The 21558-nt window shown below is 37.4% G+C and overlaps 1 protein-coding gene across 2 annotated transcripts in view; it reads right to left on the reverse strand.

Moving 5' to 3' along the window:
* Positions 1–21558, reverse strand: part of VAT1L (vesicle amine transport 1 like) — a 1089685-nt gene that overhangs the window by 735889 nt on the left and 332238 nt on the right. For both annotated transcript variants that reach the window (XM_044081809.1, XR_006366076.1), the window contains exon 3: positions 20701–20916. In XM_044081809.1, the coding sequence (XP_043937744.1) occupies positions 20701–20916 (216 nt within the window). The remainder of the gene's footprint in view (positions 1–20700; positions 20917–21558) is intronic.

The following is a 21558-nucleotide window of genomic DNA, read 5'->3' on the forward strand; positions in this document are numbered from 1 at the left end:
AGTGAAAATTAAGAGAGACATTAAAGACTATGATAATGGGCGAGCATTCCTTTGGAAACGAAAACAAGTTTTTCACCCCTCAAAAAAACAAGTAAATGTTAAAAATAATAACAAAAAACAGCTTTCTGTATCTTTTGCTTCCTCTGATGGTTATGGTCTAACTACAGATTCAGATACTGATTTTCCACCTCTTCCAGCTGCTAATGATTCGTTAGGGCATCAACAGCGTTTTCGGAGTGATGGCAACAATTCCAGACGAGGATACAAAAAGAAAGACTTTGCTACGGGTTCTTCTCCGGGTGAAGGGCAATCTAGACAAACATTCAAGAGGGGTAGATGGACTTGATTTTTCTAGCCCTGTCTTACTGAGTGATAATAATGTTGTTAATATTTCTGGCTGTAATATTTCTAACGAAGAACAAACTGTATTGCAATATGGTCTTAAATTTGTTCCCACTGTCTTCCCTAGACACCATATATTGAAACAAGAGTTTTTTAAATTTGTTAGAAAACTTCATTTGAGATATTTTTTTTCAAATGATAAAAAAATCTCTGCTTATGATGAGCCTGTTTCTAATATGTTATATGGTGATACTGATGGTGATTCTAGTATAGACAGCTATTATTCTTGTTTTTCTGATGAATCTTTGCCTTCCTTATATTCTTCAGCTTATTCTACGCTTAACACTGAAGGTATTAATTTTCATAGCAAGTTTATTCCTCCATATAATAATTGCAACATTATCCATTTCTCTGAAATGATCCATTTTTCATTACAAGAAATGTTAAATGTATGTAGGAATGATCAAAAATTATGCAATATGACTAAAAATGAATGGATGGCTATGAAAAATCTTTCAAGTAGACATGATATTGTCATTAAAAAATCTGATAAGGGCAATAAAATTGTTATATTGAATAATAAGCAATATTTAGACATGTGTATGGAACATTTAAATGATTCATCAACCTATGAAATTAGTGATTATGATAAGTATATGACAGCCTTAAAAGAATGTACTACTTTACTGGATAAGGGGGTAAGATTGGGATACATTTCCAAGGATGATTTTGACAAAAAATTCTGTTTGGAAAATTGTAATCTAGCCACTTTTTATTGTCTTCCCAAGCTTCATAAAAATATGAATAATCTACCTGGACGTCCTATTGTCTCTGCTAGTAATTATTTTTGTCAAAATATAGGTATATTTGTCCATAATTATCTGTCATCTTATGTATTTAAATTAGAATCCTATATTAGAGATTCTTTTGACTTTATTGATAAACTAAGTCATATTACTTGGACAGATAATATGTTTTGGGTTAGCGTAGATGTTGTCAGTCTCTACACTAACATTAATCATTCTGATGGTTTGCAGGCATTATTTTATTTTTTGGGGGATAATCCTACCACCCACTATATAATGGACTTAACTTCTTTCTGCCTTTCTAATAACTTTTTTAGTTTCAATCAATCTATTTACCATCAACTAAAAGGTACTGCTATGGGGGCATCTTTTGCCCCTATGTATGCCAACCTTTTTATGGGTAAATTTGAGTTGGAATATGTATATACTAACAAATTTTATAAAAATCATGTTCTGTGTTACTACCGCTACATAGATGATCTTATTTTTCTTTGTAGAGGTGGTATTGAATATGTTTATGAGTTTTTCTCAGACCTTAATAATAATAAATATAATTTACGTTTTGATGGTCTACAATTTGGCAGTAAAGTCCATTATTTAGATATTATGTTAACTGGTGTATTGGGTGATCAGGTTCACACTACAGTATATCGTAAGTTTATGGATGGTCATCAGTTCCTTTATGGAACTAGTTGCCACCCCCCCCCCACACTTTATCTGCTATTCCTTATGGAGAAATTATAAGACTATCCAGACTATGCAATAATGAATTTGATTTAGAACAGAATATCTATGATAGTATTATTATGTTCTTGAAAAGAGGATATAGCATGGATATATTAGATTTCTGCATTAACAAATTAATGGATAAAACTAATCCTACTAAAGGTAATAAATTGATTATTAGTAATAATATAGAAGTAAGTAATTTTTTGCCTTTTATGAATGAGGCTAGTTCTGTTAGCAGGAATAATAAATGTTTAAGGAGTTCTATACATGAAGTATTAGATATCTATTTTGTCACTATCTATAATTTGTATAGTGACAAAATTTGGAATATTATTAAATATTTTTGGAAATTTTTAATTTCAGATAAAAATCTTTATAAAAAAAATTTTCCTATTGTTCCTAAAATATCTTTCAAAAGAGGTCAAAATTTATCTGATAAATTAATTAATACTTATTATATTTCTCCAGTAGATAATATATATAAAAATTTGGTTATAGTAGGTACTAATGCTTGCGGCCAGTGTAATATATGTAAATTTATTAAGCCATATTTTGACAATATTAATGGAATTCCATTTACTCCCAATAATAATTTTTCATGTAATTCTGTAGGGGTTATTTATTGTGTTAGATATCCATGTAAATTATACTACATTGGTGAGACAAAAAGAAAATTCAAAACTAGAATGCAAGAACATGTTAGAGATATTAAAAAAAGAGTATATACTAGTCCCATTGCTGTACATTTTATGGAATGTCATAATAGTAATGTAGAAATGTTTGAATGTTGTGTTTTAGAAAATATTTTTATTAAAAAAGGTGATGATAAATTAATTAAAAATATTTTGTTATTTAAAGAAACTATTTATATTTTGAAATATAATACTATGTCTCCTAATGGTTTAAATTTAGAAGTAAATTTGAAATGTTTATTATAAGTTTTGTATGAATAGTATTGTTATTTTTCTTCCATATTGGATATTTTTTCTTTAAATGTTATTTTATTTCTTTATTGATTAATTTATGTAATTGCTTGATTAATTGTGATATATATTGGAGTGGGTGTGTGTTTGTAACTTGTACTCATTGAAGGCTATTATGCCGAGGCGCTAAGTTGTAATAAATTTCTTTTATGAACTGGCGTTGTTTTTCAGGCTGTTGCCTTTCTCTTTCTTCGTTGTTTTTGATATTTAATATGTGTTACTTGGAATTCCTGTCCTATGAGATAAATTACATTGTAAAAGACAAAAAAGAGACAAAGAAGTGCTTTTAAAAGGGAGTCAGACCCCAAACACCTTGACAGACAGATAGATAGATAGATAGATAGATAGATAGATAGATAGATAGATAGATAGATAAACTGATTGATATGAGTCACTATGTAAGTGGGGCATCCATGTAGGACTGAGTTTCTCTTCCCCATCACTGGCATGTACACCAAGCATGCATTGAGACTGAGGCTAGGATATCTAAAATGCACAGCTGAGCTACAAGTATGATGGTCCAGCTTTCCCTTGTAAGTGCAGTGGCAGATTTGAACTCCTTCATCTTATGGTGAGCAACACATTCAGTGGAGACTCTGCCATCAAATTTGTGCAGGGACTGCATCAATGAAGCTGTTAGGAGTAGCTGAGATCCTGAATTCAGTAGGATACTGGAAGGAAAAAAAATCACCCCTCAAAAAACAATTTCCTGCTCCCACTTGAAGAAGAACATCCTTCATGGAATTAGTGGTTATTTTTTGCTTTGTCTGGTCATTTTGGGGTATGATGCAGGCAAAAAAAATGTTTTTTAAGAATCAATCATGATTGTTAAACAGATGGCTTATTTATTATACCAAGTTGAATACGTTTCTCTAAGCTATCCCAAAATTATTTGTTCTTTCTACCTACAAAATCCCATCCCATTATTCTCTACTAGGCTTGTAGCATGATGGTATTGGGACTCAAAGTGCTGCAAATCCATATTCATGAGTTTTATACTGAACCCTTTATTGGTAGTGTCATGACTACAGCTACTACACTGTGTCAATAGTACTGCAAATGGCCACTGATATTTACTTTCCTACTACTTCTCCTCCTCTTCATCATTACTGCAGCCTCTAAATTCCTCTGCTTCCTAGTTTCAGTGACCCATCAAAAGCTCCCACAAACTGCCTCTTTAGCAAAATCCTTCTGTTGCATTTGTCGCAAGGGCTGCCATTTTGTAAACTTGTTCTTTTAACCACAGCTACCCAGACAAACCATAGCTAAATTAGAAAGTGTTGGTATAGCAAAATAGGTCATCTGCAGGATCTCAAAATCCCTAAATTGATGGCTGCTTACAACTCTTCACTTCTGGGAGTAGGATTTGAACACAGAAAGAAGTGGGAGTTTAACCTTTTGGACATGCCATTATTACTACTATAAAAATGCAGGTGCATTGCATGCAGCCTCAGTTTTGCCAAGAAAGTGAACTCAAAATGCCTACCACAACAAGATGAGGATGTGTCTAACTGTGTCATGTCTAGATCACTCTTCCTGCCCTTCCAGCTACTGGTCATAAAAAGAACTTCAGTAGTCATCACCAATATAGTATGCATCATAATCGTCATATATCACTGCAAGCACTACCAATGCTACTCAATGCGATTATCCAGTGCATCTTCCTCTTCCTTAACCTTTGCTTTTTTGCAAGATTTTATTAGATTTCAACTCAGATTAGCACAACTGAACAAAATAATCTGATATAAATCATTTAAATATTCCATTTCAGTAATGTCATTCAAATACAAAAATGAAACATTTCAGACACATACAGTATAATGAGCATCAGAGTAAACTCTAATTGAAATAATTGTAAAGAACAATAAAGGAAAATAAATTATTGTCAAAAGATGGTAAAGAAAAAGGAATAAACAACTTAATAGAAAAAAGGATAACCAGTAAATGAATAACAGTTATATATGTACTCAGAATATTACTTTCAAGTTTATCGAATTGTATACCTAATCAGGGCTGAAATTTGAAGGTAATCATTTTGTGCTTAGATCTTAAGATTACACCTGAAGTTAATCTTAAAATGTATAAAGTAATCTTTATATATAAATTCAGCAAAAAGAAGATGAAAATGGATTGTTCCAATTTCTGGTAATAGCTCCTCCTGAACCTGTAAATACAGCTCATGGCATTTTATCAGTTTTCCCATGAAATGGAATGGGTGTACTAAAAAGTATTATTTATTGATACTGAGATTATAACACCATAGAGATGTGCATTCATAGTTTCTTACTGCATTATGAAATACCTTCTCACTATATACAACAATTATCTATATTCATAAACTAGATGAAGCAAATCACAAATTCTTATTTTTTATTTTATTTTATTTCTTTCAGAACTCTCGGAGCAGTTTCATTGCAAATCGTCTTCCTGTAGCTGTGCATCGCTCACAGTATCATTTTTCACATCTAGACTGCTTTGATCCTAGTGTTTAGCTTCTTTCTTATCAGTTAGGAATACCTGTCCCCTGGAAAACTGTTATAAATAATATATGTAGGAGACAAGCAGGGCAGGAAGCCATCACAGCTGCTCACAAAAGGCCTACTGCCCTTATGTGCTGGTATCGTATTTGTAAGCTGTTGTCTGCAATGAGGAATAGTCTCAGGAATGTCCCCACCAAAGGGCCAAAGAGAGCAATGTCCCTAAGCCCATCTGTGCATCAGGTGCAGCTGCTGCTTTAAACACCAGTTTCCACCAGGACTACTGAAATGTTTGTACTCCCAATAAAACACAGCACTGACCATCTTCCCTTGAAGAGAAGAAAGCTTGCATAGTCTCTTCAAGCATCCAAACCTGTACTCCAAGTCAGGTCACCTTGTTTACTGTCAAGGCTTTATCACTACATGCCAGTGGAGAAGGATGAGAATACAAATTCTTCATTCATCTTCAAAGCTTGATGCGCTGTCAGGTTTGCTTTCTGTATTTCACTGGTTTTGTAGTCCACATCCTTTAGCTCCATCTTGTTTAATTTAATGTAATTTAACACTTGGCTCATTTTATTATTTTATAATTTTCCATATCTTATATTTATGTGCAGAAGAGCACCAATACTCTCTCTCGAAGAACTCTAAAAGGTTGTAGACAGGACTAGTAACAAGTTTTAATAGCAGCACACAGCACAATACCAATTGTTGATGAATTTACCAATACATACATTAGCATACATTTACAAATGATGTTCCCTCAGCTACACATGTGCATGGCTATAGAGGTCTGACAAGACCTCCTCAGGCATCAGATGAGTGTTCATGCACACACGTACACATGGACATCAATTTACATGTATCGAGTTTTAAGTGGTGAGAGCATATTGACTAATTAATGGCATTTTCAGAATCACTTCCCATACATAATTGTACAAGCTGTTATTAATTATCATGTCTGAATGGGGTGCTACCTGCTTAACATCAGCTTTTACAAACAGGTAAACAAAGTGCGAGTGCAAATATAATTAGATGGTGATCAGTGTTTAAAGAAACAGAGCTACACACTGTTTATATCCGAGGGACATGATGGCAAAGACCTAGACATGTGGTTACTAGATATTACGCTATAACAAACAAGAAAGATAATGAAACCAAAATGAAAAATAAAAAAAATTGTAAACAAACTAAATATCCCACTCACAAAGTGATATTATCTACTCAGTTTTTGCTACTGCAGTGTTTGCCTGCTGGCACGACATAAAAGAATTTAGGGGCAGAAAATAATAAGTAGCTATGATATCTGTTCTGCACCATAAGCCTTATTCAGTCTGTACTATGCTAATATGTTGTACTTATAATGTACTTTTGTATCACATAACTTCTCACAGCCGTGCTACTACCCTTATTACTATCAATGATACTTTCACTTCAATTATTAGTCTTATCACAAGCAACCTCTTTTCATGCACCTGTTTTACTTCAACTCCTTCACGCAAAGAACTTTACCCTCAGCATTTCCACTCTATCACTCCCTCTGAAACCATATCCATTGACTCAGCTGTGCTTAGCACAGCTAGTTTGCATGCTGAGGAGCATTATCCCTCAAACTTAGTCTTACATGGTCAGGTGTTACTTCTGTCCTCTAAAGCACCCCAGCTACTAACCCCTCCTGTACCACACCCTTGGAGTTTCTGCTAAAAGGACTTGACATTATGGGCATGCATTTCCCCAACTTCTCCACCACAAGTCTGGTAGATATGAGCTTCCTGAAACAATGCAACAATTGTCCCACATTCACTGATAACAAACTGATCTTTAAAGAAACTGATACAGTATGTGAGAGATGTATTTACACGATGTTCTCACACACATGCACTCAAAATAACGAGATTAAAAGTAACACACAAACTACACCCGCACTATAGATCAACATATGCCAAAGCACTTAAATTCAATCTTCCTGAACCTCAAACAGCTCACAGACATTCAACATGCAAAAGTTATCCTCAGCAAACCCAAAAGCACTCCACTGTAACAACACCCAACACTACACATACAGCCATATCCTATGGAATCTCTGCTGAAAGCCAAATGAAATCCAGCATATTACCCAATAATATAGTCATGGGAGACTCCATCATGAGATATACTGATGCCCTAATCACCACAAGGAACAAAGAGAAAATCCTGTTCAGTTGCCTATCAGGCGACAGGATCTGCCAAGCCATGTAAACACTCAAGACATTAAGTTTGGTAATGTGCAATTTCGATTTTGTGAAAGGTCAATGCTGTCATCTTGGTAAACTGAAATTTGGGTAAGTGTAAATTTGGTCTATAGAAGTAGACCCATATATATATATATATATATATATATATATATATATATATATATATATATATATATATATATATATATATATATATATATATACACACACACACACACACACACACACACACACATACATTTATATGTATAACAGACATTCAAAGTATCAAAACTTCAAATGCCTGTCATACAAGCAAAACAGTTCAAATAACAAAGATTCAGTATTTTTAATTACAAAGATTTTTTTTTTTTTTTTTGCATATGGGCAATCTCCCCACACCCACTACTAACTATATATACTAAATTTGGAATCATTCTACAGTGGGCAAAAGTGCAAATTTCCTATTCTGCTCTGTACCATACTGAAAAAAGCCAGTACATGTGATCAGCTGATATTCAATTATCTATACCAGCTTGTTTTCCTTTCAGAATGTTGCCGTTTGATGGGTTTATATTTTTTTAGTGGGTGTCACTTTAGTCACATATTCAAGGAGAAGCCCATCTCATACATCTTTTAGACTGCTTTCCTGAAGTTCTGAGACTAATGCATACTGCTGTTTTAATTCTGTGTAGCTCACATGAAAAGAAACAGTAACAAACAAGTTTTCTGGAGCAGGAAACAAGAAAAAACTCTCAGTAGTCAAAACATTTAGCACCTACAATGGTTAAGTGTTGACCAACGTGAGGAAATGCTTCTAGGCGGAAAGGGACTATCTATTATTATTCTTTGCAAGGAGGAAATAACAGTTGTTGAAGTCAATATATTCTGTTTAACACTACTTCACTAGAGACACAAAGAAGTGATTTTCCATGACATGTATTGACAGTGCATATACAAATGAGTTAGAAACATTTTACATCTTGCATTTATAAGGTTGACCCTGTTATTCAGATTTTACTTTCCTACTGTATTTTCAGTGGTGAAACATTACAGACCACATTACATGGAGTCATAGATAGAGACTGGGCATCAGAATATCCCTTAGTGCTAATCATAAAGGCACTTATGGAACCATTTCATTTTAGCAAAGACATTATGCTAGATCAAATTGAAGGATATGGCATCTTCTAGATGTGTTTGGTTGTTTGCCTACATTTGTCTGTGTCAAGCTGCTATGACATTTTGGTAAGTAGAGGAATAATAAATCTTTTCATGTATTTTAGAAGAAGTTCACAAAGAGTTAGTATTATATTTTTGATATGTGATACTCCAGCCTAGAAATAATTAAAGGGCACTGTTTGAAATGACTTATCCAGACAATTAACGAATTTCTAAGCATATTATGAACAGGATTTGTCTTATTGAAGTTTTATAGCTAAACAGAGTGCATCACATATTTAAAATTGCACTGTGGCAAAGAGAAACATAGCCATGAGTATAACTCAGCTTACCTGAGTTCAGTTAATGTCCCAGGTGCTACAGCAGACATGATGAAGGGGAAGACCAGCCTGTGTTGACCTACCAGTCTCAGGAGAGAGATGAAGGGTATGTGAGCCCTACTATGAGATACTGCTGTGGAGACCACAGGCCCTTTTCAGAGAGTTAGACAACTCCATGGTGGTATAGCTGCCAGTCTAGATAGCCACTTGTGAGTGAGTAACTTCCTCCCCACATAGCCTCTCCTCCCCCTTCTACCTTGGAGTGGATGCTGAAATGCACAAGGGGAGATTATGTATATCAGAAAAAATATACTCCTAGGATGATGACTAAATATTGCTTCATTGTTATAACTGCCATTACTTGTATGACCAGATGTGATGGGGGAGTGGATGGATCAACTGAGAAAGGAGCAAACTGAATAGGTTAATTTGCTGGAAAGGGGGTGTCATAAATAAATAAAATGTGCTTTAAATGAAGGGTAGTATAGCATTTTTATAATCACAAGTTTTTGACATCTTTGTAAATTGAAAACATTCCATATTCAATTGAGGTTGCTTTTGACAAACTACCTCTTCATGATGGCACAGTGGTCTCACAGTTCATTGTATTAGCAATGATGTACAGGGGTAATGCTTTAATGCACAAATGAATCGGAGGACTTTGCTCACACAAAAATACAGATTTCAGCTTCCATTGCCAGCTTTAGATGTTCTCTCACATACAGAACTAAAACAAAAAAAACAGATTTCACTCATGCTATGAACCCATAATAATAATTAACATTTTATTTTGTTTTGTAACTAGGCTAGACCCCCTAGACTTGTACACAACTATCAGATGAGACCTGATGGGTTTATATGCAGACAGAAGGAAATTTGGCCAGGACACAGGAAAACTTATCTTTTGCACATCAGAACTTTGTTTAAGAAAAAAGCAGGATATGGCTATCTCAAGCGCAGTGATCCTAACGTTATATCCTTTTACTTACTAGTATTACAGTTACTCCTTTTCATTATAATCTGTATGTGTTCTATTCCTGTGGTTTTGATGATGTTCTTATATAAATTGTAATATATTCACCCCTACTTTTCTGTGATAAGTGCCATGGAATATGCAATATACATATAGTCTATCAGTAGCTCAGGCAGGTGGGACCTTGGGTTAAAGTCTCACCTGAATAAAACCACCTCAGTACTCTGGATATAATTTGTGTCAGTAATGGAACATACATCCAAGCAACTTTTTTCACCTAGAGGATAACTATATATATGCAGCCCGACTGAAGAAACTCCAGCTGTACTCGGTTGCATACCGCTTACTCAGAGGTGATCTCTGCATGACATACAAGGCCAGGTCCAACCCAGAATTGATGGACATGCTCCACCTAAAAAAAAAACAAATCCCCAACAGCCACAAGCTCTAGGGAACTAAACTTCACCACAATGATAAATAGGACGTGCTGGAGGGATAGATTCCTGTCCCAGAGACTCCCCATGCTTTGGAACAGGATTCCATTCTACATTTGGCAGAGCCCCTCACTAACACTCTTCAACAGAAACCTTGAAGAGTGGATGGGAAACAGAAAATTTACCCCGGGGATCACTGCAGTGGCTCTGCTGGACAGCGGCACAGGGAACTAATCTAAGGGGGCGACAAAAGCCAACATCAGCTTTCGCCACCCCATTGATTAATTAACTGAGCCTCTGTCAAGAAGAGCCAATGAAGTTATCCCAGGGGTGTATTTTCTGTTACCCATCCACTCGTCAAGGTTTCTCTTGAAGAGTGTTAGTGAGGGGCTCTGCCTAATGTAGTTAGGAATTTTGTTCCAAAGCATGGGGAGTCTCTTTGACAGGAATCTATCCCTCCAGCATGTTCTATTTATTGTTGTTATGAGGTTTAGCTCACTAGAGCGAGTGGCTCGCAGTGACTTGGATTTCTTTAGGTGGGGCATGTCCATCAATTCTGAGTTGGACATGGCTTTGTAAGTCAGGCAGAGATCACCTCTGAGTAAGCGATATGCCACTGAGTACAGCTGGGGTTTTTCCATTCAGGCTGCATAGGACATATGTTTGAGACCAGTAATCCTCTTGGTGAGGTACTTTTGTGGTCTTTCTAGCTGTTGGAAGTGTCTTTTGAGATACATCCCAAACATGGCATTGTACTCTATGATGGGTCTGATGAGTGACGAGTAGAGGGGCACTATAACCTCTTTATTTCTAGATGCGAACCCTTTAGTAATTAGATGGGCTACATAGAAAGATTTCCTAACTACTTTGGCAATATGATTGTCAAAGGAGAGATTATTATCTACCTGGGTCCCCAGATCTCTTATTACCTCTTCTGTATTAAGGGGGTTGCCACCTATGTGATAATTCATGGGTGTTTTGATTTTCCCAAACGGGATGACTATGCATTTTGGCATTTAGCTTGAGACCATGACACCAGGTGTCCATCTCAGTAAGGCCCTTTTGGATAATGTCTGTGTCAGCCGGAGAGTCAATTATGGCTCCCAGTTTGCAGTCATCGGCGAACTTGGTTAGCCATAGTTCTCCTGTGTTTGCTGTACTTCTGAAAAGTATATGCCGAACAGTAGGGGTCCCTTGTGACTGGTTTAGAGTCGGACCTGCACCCCACTCTTCTTACCGTGTGAGTTCTGTCTGTAAGTCAGTTGGCAACCCATCTCATGACATAGGGGTTTATGTTCAGGCTGATGAGTTTTTCTATAATTCCCGAGTGGGGAATGGTGTCAAAAGCCTTGGCGAGGTCAAGGTAGGCTATGTGAACTACCTTCCCCTCATCTATGGCCTTGGTGACTGTCTCAAAGAAGTCAACCAGGTTTAGTAGCCATGATCTGCCCTTAACAAAGCCGAAATGGGTCAGTCAAGTGTTTGGAGGTTCCCAATGTCTTTGTTAATGAGTTCCATGATGATGCGCTTCATAGCCTTGTAGACCAGGCTAGTCAGGCTTATGGGGCGATAGTTACCAGGGTCAGTTGTGGCCCCTCCTTTGTGGAGCGGAATAACCGTTGCTGTGTGCCATTCTATGGGCATGTAGCCTGTGGAGAGGCTGAGGTTGAACAGTGTGTTTAGGTGGGGGGTTAGTTTGTTCTGTAGTTCGTGCAAGACACAGCCTGGTACACCATCTGGCCCCATGGCTTTTGGCTTTTGAAAGGGCTGTTTTCACCTGTGCATCTGTGATTTCCAGGACACTACACTTTTCCAGTATTGTTGTGGGCTCTTTTTGGGGTGATGGGGGGTGAAGGTTGCACTGAATCTATCTGCCAGGATGTTGGCAATATCAGTGAGTTCAGTGTATTTTGTGCTATTTTGCACTAGCTCAGAGCATATCTGTGAGTTGCCACTTAGATTCTTGACATAGCTAAAGAAGGCTTTGTGGTTATCTTTTGAATCCTTGGCTATTTTTCTTTCGAAGTTAGCCTTGAAGGATTTTATGAGGGACCTTATTTTCTTACTGATTCTGATCAAGGATTTGCTTTTTTTCTGAACTAGTTTCCTCCTTCTATTGTATAGCCTGTTTATGGCAGGGGTCCACCAGACTGGTTTCCTTCTCTTAGGGGAGTGAGTCTTGGATTTGCTAGGGATGGCATGATCCATGCATCCTTGTAGGTGCTCATAGAGTGCATTTGTAAAGGTTCCTGCATCTTGGACGCTGTTATCCTTTAGTGTGGGGGCTGTTAAACTTACCACCTCTGTCTTAAATAAGGTGAAGTTTGCTATAGAAAAGTTTTTCACTGTGGTGTTCTTGGTTGGAGGTGGTGGTGTGGTGTGGACATCCAGAGTGACTAGTTTATGGTCTGATCTAACCAGTGACGGGTTGACCTCTGGTGTGGAATACCTGTCGCCCATGATGGTGATGACCAGGTCCAATATGTTTTCACCTCTGGTATGGGAGTTTACCAGCTGATCCAGGGCATTTGAGTTGATAAATTCCAGGAAGCTTGTCAACAAATGTGAAATACTGCACAAGAATGCTAAATGCTGACTGCCACAAATATCCAGAGACGAAGCTTCCCAAAAAAAGTGACAAACTTTTATATAAAGTACAAAAGTAATAGGAATGAAGGTTAAGTGCTTTCACCCATTCCATATGGGCTTCATCAGAACAACTGACATACAATTCACTATCATTTAAATAAACTATTTGGCGTCAAATGCCATGTTATTTGAAAAAAAACACTTAAAGGAGCCTACTTGCAATAATTAAAGACATAATAGATAGTAGACCTCTGTTTGTGTATAAGATGGGTAACAACTTGAAGAATTATATAGAACACAAAATTGAGGGTATGTCCTGGGAAATGGTAAAACACACTAAAAATGTGGAAGATGTAATCAATGTGCATATATTATGGAGGACTCTAAATTAATATTAGATAATATTAATAAAACACATATCAGATTCAGGCAGGGTAATTGTAATTCTAAGTACGTGGTATACATGGCCAAGTGCATGGCATGCACAGGGTACTACACAGGAAAAACAGAAAGATTTTTGAAAAAACATATTTATGACCACATCTATAGTATTAGTAAGAAAGATGTGAATAATGCCCTATATAGGCACATTGAAAAGTGTGGTAATACACACAAGTTTTCATTTGCAATTTTAGAAAATGTTAAATTAGATCCCAGGGGAGGGGACATTAAGGCCACACTTGTACACAAAGAAGTTTGGTGGCAATTGTACACAGGTGCATCAACGTTACCAGGTCTCAATGATCATATACCCACCAAACCTATATTGAAAAGAAGGTTGAATGTGTAAGGGATTACATTTCTTGGTTCTTAGGTCAACTTATCCCACTAGAGGTTAGTTAGTGTTTCTTATCTTTGTGTTTTTTTTATCTTAGTTTTTCATTTTTGTCTCAGCTGCTGCTAACTGAAGGTCTTTTCAGAAAGGATATTTTTAACAATTTTAATACTCCATTCATAAAAAATTTTCATTTATTTTATTTATTTATTTATTTACATTTGTTGACCAGGAGTGTCCGACTGGATGTAGGTCCATTTTCAGCAGAGGCACGGGGAGAAAAGCTCCACAGTTAAAATAAAAAGACGGTAGTTACATTGGATTACATAGAGATTAACAATATAACATAGCAATTACTTACAACATATTTACAGATGAAGAACATAGTACATCAGTAGACAACTAGAATCTTTATCTGTGAAGTACATAACAGACATTAACAAATGTTACAATAAGAAGTTCCTACTGTATAATAAGTACTAGGCTTATGAGCATCTGAGCTTGCTATAATCAAGGTAGTTAGTGGAGTGGAAAGAAAGGTAGTGGTTGGATGGGGTGGGTGATTTTAGAGTGGGAGTTGCAAGGACATAGCCAGCATGTTTTTAGGTGCGCTTTTAGTAAAGTTTTGAAGTGGGTGCATGATGGTACGGAGGTAATTGTGGGTGGGAGGGAGTTCCATAATTTGGCTATGGTGCAAGAGAATAGTGCTTCACCAGCAGAGTTATTGGCTTTAGTGATCTGCAAGTGATTTTTGTTGCTGGATCTTAGTGGTCTGGTGGTGCGATAGGGTTGGAGTAGATTCTGGAGGGATGGGACATTTAGTGGATGGTTTACTAGTTTGCGGGCGAGTGAGAGTTGATACCATTGAAGGAGGTGAGGGAGTTCAAGCCAGCCCAATTCAACAAGTGAGAGACAGTGGTGACTACGGTAGGATGCCCCTGTGGCGAATTAGGCGATTTTGTTGTAGCAGGTCTCTAGCTTGTTTAGATCGCATTGCCTTAGGTTGGTATATATTGGAGAGGCATAAAGTAGGGTGGAGATAAGGTGGGAATTTGCTATTGAAATCTTTGCTGCTTTAGTGAGAAGTTGCTTATTTCTGTATAATGCTCCTAGTTCTTTGTAGACTTTTTTTATGGTCATGGATATGTGAATGTCAAACTTTAGTTTATTGTTTATTTCCACTCCTAGCAATTTGGTGTGTTCAGTTGGGTATATAGTGGTGTTGTCTTTCTCTGTGATGTTAAAGTGAGAGTTGTTTTGAGTATGTTTGGTGGGTTTGAAGATAAGTAGTTTAGTTTTGTTTGGGTTGAGTATTAACTGGGCATTGGATAACCAAGTTTCAACAGAGGAAAAGGCTTCCTGTGTGACTTTTTGCAGTTTGGGTAGGGACTGGGCTGAGCAGATGATGGCTGAGTCATCTGCGTATTGTATGAGTGTGCCATGTTTGGTGGCAGAGGCTAGATTATTGGTGAAAACAGAGAAGAGTAGGGGTCCAAGGATGGATCCTTGGGGAACCCATATGGAGACAGGTAGTTGGGTAGATATGTCATTCTGCCATACAACGGATTGCTGGCGGTCAGACAGGTAACTCTGAAACCAGTTGATGACTGATTGAGAGAAGGATAAGTTATTGAGGACAGAGATAAGTTGTTTGTGTGGGACCATGTCAAATGCTTTAGATAGGTCTAGGAAAGTAGCAGAGGAGAGATAGCCATTGTTTTTATGCTGAAGGATAATGTTAGTAAAGGAGAGTGAGGCAGTGGTGGTGCTATGATTTGGTCGGAAACCATGCTGAGTATTGGAAAGGAGGTTGTTAGTAAGGAGGTAGTCTGAGACCTGAGAGTGTATGCATCTCTCTATTATTTTGAAGAGTGGAGAGAGAATAGCTATGGGGCGATAAATGGTTAGCTCTGTGGAGGATCTGACTTTGTGGAGGGGAATTATATGTGATACATTCCACAGTGTGGGAACGTAACTTTCTGACAGAGATCGGTTAATCAAGATGGATACTGGGTAGACCAGAGCATCAGCTGCGATTTGTAGGTATTCACTTGGGAGGTTGTCTGCTGCTAATTTGGTGGGCTTAAGTTTAGTTAAGAGTTTTTTTATGTTGGAGGTAGGTACAGGAGAAAAAGAGAAGGCAGTGGGGAGATTACTAGTTGAAGGTGTGGGATGGAGGGGAGGAGGGTTGTGTTGTTTAGCTAGTGATAGTATGGTTTGTGTGAAGTGTGTGCTGAATGAGGTAGCAATATTTTCTGAGGAGTGAGGGATGTTAGGAGGAGGGGTACTGACTTTACCTGGGTGGAGGATGGAGTTTATGGAGGACCAGAATTGTTTGGGGCTGTGTTGGGAGGAGTCTAGGGCAGACTGGTAGTATTGGAATTTGTCCTATTTTATTAGCTTTTTGACTCTATTGCATAGTTCTAGGAATTTCTGTCTAGTTGAGGGGGTTTTGGTTTTGCGCCAGTGCTCCCAGGCTTTATCCCTGTTTTCCATTTCTGACTTAGTGGTTTTCTGTAGCCATGGGGAGGGTTGTGCTTTGGTTCTGGAAAGTCTTATGGGGGCATGGTAATTAAGGATGCTCAAGAAGGTAGTGTTAAAACATTCAACTGAGTCATCAAGACTGAGGTACTTCAGAGGTTGCCAGTTACATTCTTTGAGGGATGAGATGAATGCGAGTGGGTTAAAGTTTAGTTTTTTACGTATTTGACAGTAGGTGACAGGTTTAGCTTGGTATACGTATTTTTTGAGTAGGAATGTTGGGGAGTGATCACTGAGGCTATCTGATAAGCAGCCTGTTATATATGACTGGGGGCTCTTACTGACTAGTATCCAATCCAGAGTAGTGTGCTTGCTGGAGTTTTTATTTATCCTGGTTGACGACTGGACTAGTTGGGTGAAGCCATGAAGGTTTACATGATGGGTTGGATGGTTGCCAGAACAGGATTGCCAGAATATTGAAATTACCTAAAATGTGTGTGTGTGTGTGTGTGGGGGGGGGGGGGGGTAGACCAGCTGAGGAGGTTTTCTAGTAGAGGGATGTTTTGGCCAAGTGGGAAGTAGCATCCAATTATGTTGATGGTTTTGTTTTAGTTTATTTTGAGGTTGGTATATATTATTTCTTCATTGCCTATTTGTGGAGTTGATGATTTTAAGATCTGGATGTTTAGATGCTGTTTAAATATAATAGCTACACTGCCTCCTTTCTTGTTTAGCCGGTCTACTCTTAGTATGCCGTAACCTGTAGGGAGTATTTGCTCACTGGTAATGTGAGGTTTTAGCCAGGTTTCTGTCAGGATGACATCTGGGGAGTACAAGGCTATGGTGGCATGGAGTTCATGGACTTTGTTGGATATACTTCTAATATTTAGGCTTAGTAGAAGAAAGTCACTTGGCTTTCTATTGGCTGTAATATGGGGGAAGTTGTGGTTTCTAGTCTGATTCTGGAGATGGTAGGGCCAGGGTTGGGGTGGATGTCTCCACTTAGGGCTAGTTTTGATATGCATGAGGTTATTAGTTTTCTCAGTTTTTGAATGGGTTTGTTTATAAGCAAAACTTTATGATTAGAATATGTGGGGGGTACATAGGGATGGTTCTCGAGTAGGTGGGAGGGGAGCTGAGTGAGGGTGAGACATGAGTGGTGGTGTGAGTAGTAGTACAGTGGTAGTGGTTGAGTGGGGGAATGACAGAGCTTTTGTAGGATGTAAGATATGCAAGGAGAGTGCATGCAGTGAGCATAGGTAAGGTATGCTTGTACATGTTAGCTAAGGAGGTGTGATAGTAGTGGGAAGATGAAGGAGGTAGTGTTGGGTTAGGACTGTGGTTGGCTATTGGAAAGATGGGAGGGGTTTGTGAGTGTAATAAAGGTGGGACCACAGGGGGTGGGAGAGAATAGGGGGCAGGGTGGGGAGCAAAGCGGGTAGAGACCCTGTTAGTTGCTCTTATGAGGGGGCTGGAAACAATCAGGTAACAGAGTTAACTGATAAATGAACATATGATAGTGACAAGGGTGGTTGTAGTTTTAAAAATGGTGCCTGCCACAGGTAATATTGATTAAATTTGGGATTGTCTTAAGGTAATAAACAGGGAAGGGGGAGGGGAGAACAAGTATGTGAGCAGGCATTTCTTTGTACTGCTGCTAATGAGCCAAAGCAAAGACAAGTTTGTTTTTAAGAAACAATCACAATTGACCAAGGAATGCTCTGAAACTGTAAGTCATTTCTTAATCATTTCTCAGGTGGAAAAACAGGATAACCTTGTATCAGTAGGCTACTGTGGTCTCAGTTTAAATTAGCAAACACACAGTATTGATCAGTTATGGATACTATTTGCTAACAGAAGGGAATAAGAGAGAAAGTGGAAGATGAGTGTGTGTGGGTGTGTGGGGGGGGGGGGGGGTTGCTTACAAGCCAAAGCAGAGTGCTCTCCAGGGGAAAATGAATATTGGCTCAAACAGGTAAGACACATACTCAAAGTTAACTTTAGCTGTTTGCAGACACTTCAGACCTGGACTGCGCTTTTCTTATAAGAATGATAAAGGTGGTACTACAGTTGAATACTTAAGAGAAGAGTGCAGAGAGGAGTAAGCACTCCATTCATATAATTATTCAGAGAATTATTACTTATATATTTTCTGTACATAATATGTTATATACGCTTATTGTACAATTTTCAACATATTACAAGAATGCATTAATTCAGTAATACATATATGTACAGCAGGGGGAATAAGACTGTTTTTAATTATTGTATTTTTAAATGAAAGTTTCTTATATTTTTTATATAGTACCAACAGGTAAGTTATTTAATCGCGGTGGTGGTGCTGCGGTAGCGTTGTCACCTCACAGTAAGACGCTGTCCGGTTCTATTCTCAGCTAGAGCGTTTTCTGCTTTGAGACATGCGTGAATGGGTGTACCTTCGTTGAAGGTTGTGCATCAGGGCTGGTAACTCGGCACGTAAAAATCAACTACCAATCATTAGCTGACCGGAGTTCTGCTGTGGCGACCCCTAACCGGGAAAAGTCAAAAGACATAACAACAACCAACATGTAAGTTATTTAGGTAATTGTTTTACATAAGCACTAATGTATTTTTATATAGATATTAATTCTTTGATGTGCAGTCAGCGTTTAGCATTCTTGTGCAGAAATTTCAGGAAGCACTGGACCTGGGAGTTCATACTTGAGTAGTTTTCCCAGTTAACGGTAGGGTAAAATCGCCCAATATCAGGGTGTTCAGTAGGACCTTCATGTTTTCCAGTGTCTACAGAAAGGTGGAGTGGTGGTCCCTGGGTCATGGAGGATCTGTAGCAGGCCACAATTTGCATTCATGGATGATCTCAGAGGTATCATGCTGTGCCACTAACCTGGAGGTGTAGGTATCCTTGATGAATATGGATACACCCCCTCCTTTTGTGTTTCGGTCCATGTTCTGTGGCCGAAATGTGTGGCATGAGTTGTAGCCCAGTAGTGCAGGGGTGCTCTGTGGAGCCTTAAACCAGGTTTCAGTTACTGCACAGATGTCAACATTCTCCATACTGAGGAGTGCTTCCAGCGCGTGCATTTTGAGATTTTAAACTCCTGGCGTTGAGTAGCATAACCCTCATTTTTTATTTGTGCTGTTTACGGAGGTGGGTTTGACTTTTGAGCCTTGCCTAAAAAAGGCACTATGGGGGCAGCAAGAGCCTTGGCCAGTATTCGAAAGCCTAGTGATGAGACAGGTGCAAGCAGTCTCTTGCGAAGCAACAAGGCCTGTTGAGCATGTCGTCCCTGGCTGACAGACACAGGATCCCCTTTGAATGACACCAGAAGCTTAGCCAATTGTTGAAATTGATCATTTTTTCTTTATACTGCATATATATATATATATATATATATATATATATATATATATATATATACATATATATATATATATATATATATATATATATATATACATACACACACACACACCACACATACATACATATATACTATATATATTATATATACAGCTTTAGATATTAATATTTCTAAATATATATATATATATATATATATATATATATATATATAAAATATATTTATAAATAAATATAAATACAGACACACGCACACACACACACATATATATATATATATATATATACACACATATATATAGAGAGAGAGAGACAGAGAGATTTATAAATATAGATAGATACACATAGGGTTCCAGCTGTGTCCCTCTTTGACAGGGGCAATTCATGCTGATCATTTAAATAAGGGTAGAACTTAGCTAGTCTTATAAGACAGCCATATGGCCATTAGCCTAGTAAATTCTTATGATCCTATGATACATTTTTTATATATATATATATATATATATATATGTATATAGATAGCTATAGATACACACATATATACATATGTGCGTACAGAGGGGAAGAGATAGAAGTCTGTGCGTGTGTGTGTGCTTAGTTGAACAGATATAGATACACATAGACATATACACACACATATATACATATAAAAATGTTAAAGATGCCAAACTAGATATGCACTCCCAATTACAAACATCATAACCTTGATAATCAAGCCTTGGATTACACTAGGTATTACTCACTTTAAAAGTAATGTTGTCCATATGATAACTCATTAAAAGTGAAACATGTTTTAGCCAAGTAAACTGCTTTTCTTTCACAGGTTTCTAATACTGGACTTGACAAATTAATGCTTTAGGATTTAGCAAAACCACACAGAAGGCATTCTGAACATATCAAAGTAGTATGCCACAAAGTGAAATATAACCTTAATAAGTGAGGTATCGGATTTGCCACAGAAATATTACCTCTGTGAGTAAAGCATCTGACTCGCACTGAAATATGATTTCCAAACGACTAAGCCATCAAACTTACCACTCCACCTCCTGCAGAATGAACCAGCACTGACATTCCTTCTCTTAGATTTGCCACTTCGAACAACATCATATAAGCGGTCACAAAATTCATAGGGAAGGCTGCTGCTTCAGAAAAACTCATGTCATCTGGGATTTTGTAGACAAACTCTTGAGGAATGCATGTGACCTCTGCCCAGGCATTGTAATTCGTAAAAGCCATAACTCGATCTCCTATCTGTAACAAAATCAAAGCAAGAAGGGAGGTAAAGATACATTTACAGTTTTGTAGAGATGATTACACCTGTGTCTTTCAGTTCACAAAAGATTGTCATGAACCTGACTAGCAAATCTGGTGATTTTTGGGTGCCAGATTTTCATCTGGATCATGCCTTTCAACTGTTCAAATTTTTGCCTCATGTTTTTGGTCTAATTCGCATAAAAAATTTGCTTTTCTGGCAAGATACTGAGGACTGAATTCATTAAGTAATGATATACACTGGATTTTTAGACTTCACAGTCTTCAGAAAATGCATGCTAACACAAATCCTGCTATTCTAACAACTTTCTAAGTTTATAAGAACAATATGTAAAATCTGCCCCCTTTTTGGGACTTTGTCCCCCCATTATTTTAGGCTTTGTCCTGATTTTTTGTGCTAAGAGGTTGAGAGGTATGATATGGATATTACCTTACCCATATGTTTCTCCACATTTATCATTTCATATATATATATATATATATATATATATATATATATATATATATATATATATATAGATAGATATAGATATATATCAACTAAGAAGTCACAATACTGTAAACTCCAACTTATGCGACAAGTAAGCATTGCTCTTCCAGCTAAAATTCCACCGAAAGTCA

This window comes from Protopterus annectens, chromosome 8.part1 (genome assembly GCF_019279795.1).
Source record: "Protopterus annectens isolate FY-2018-M chromosome 8.part1, PAN1.0, whole genome shotgun sequence".
Lineage (NCBI taxonomy): Eukaryota > Metazoa > Chordata > Ceratodontiformes > Protopteridae > Protopterus > Protopterus annectens.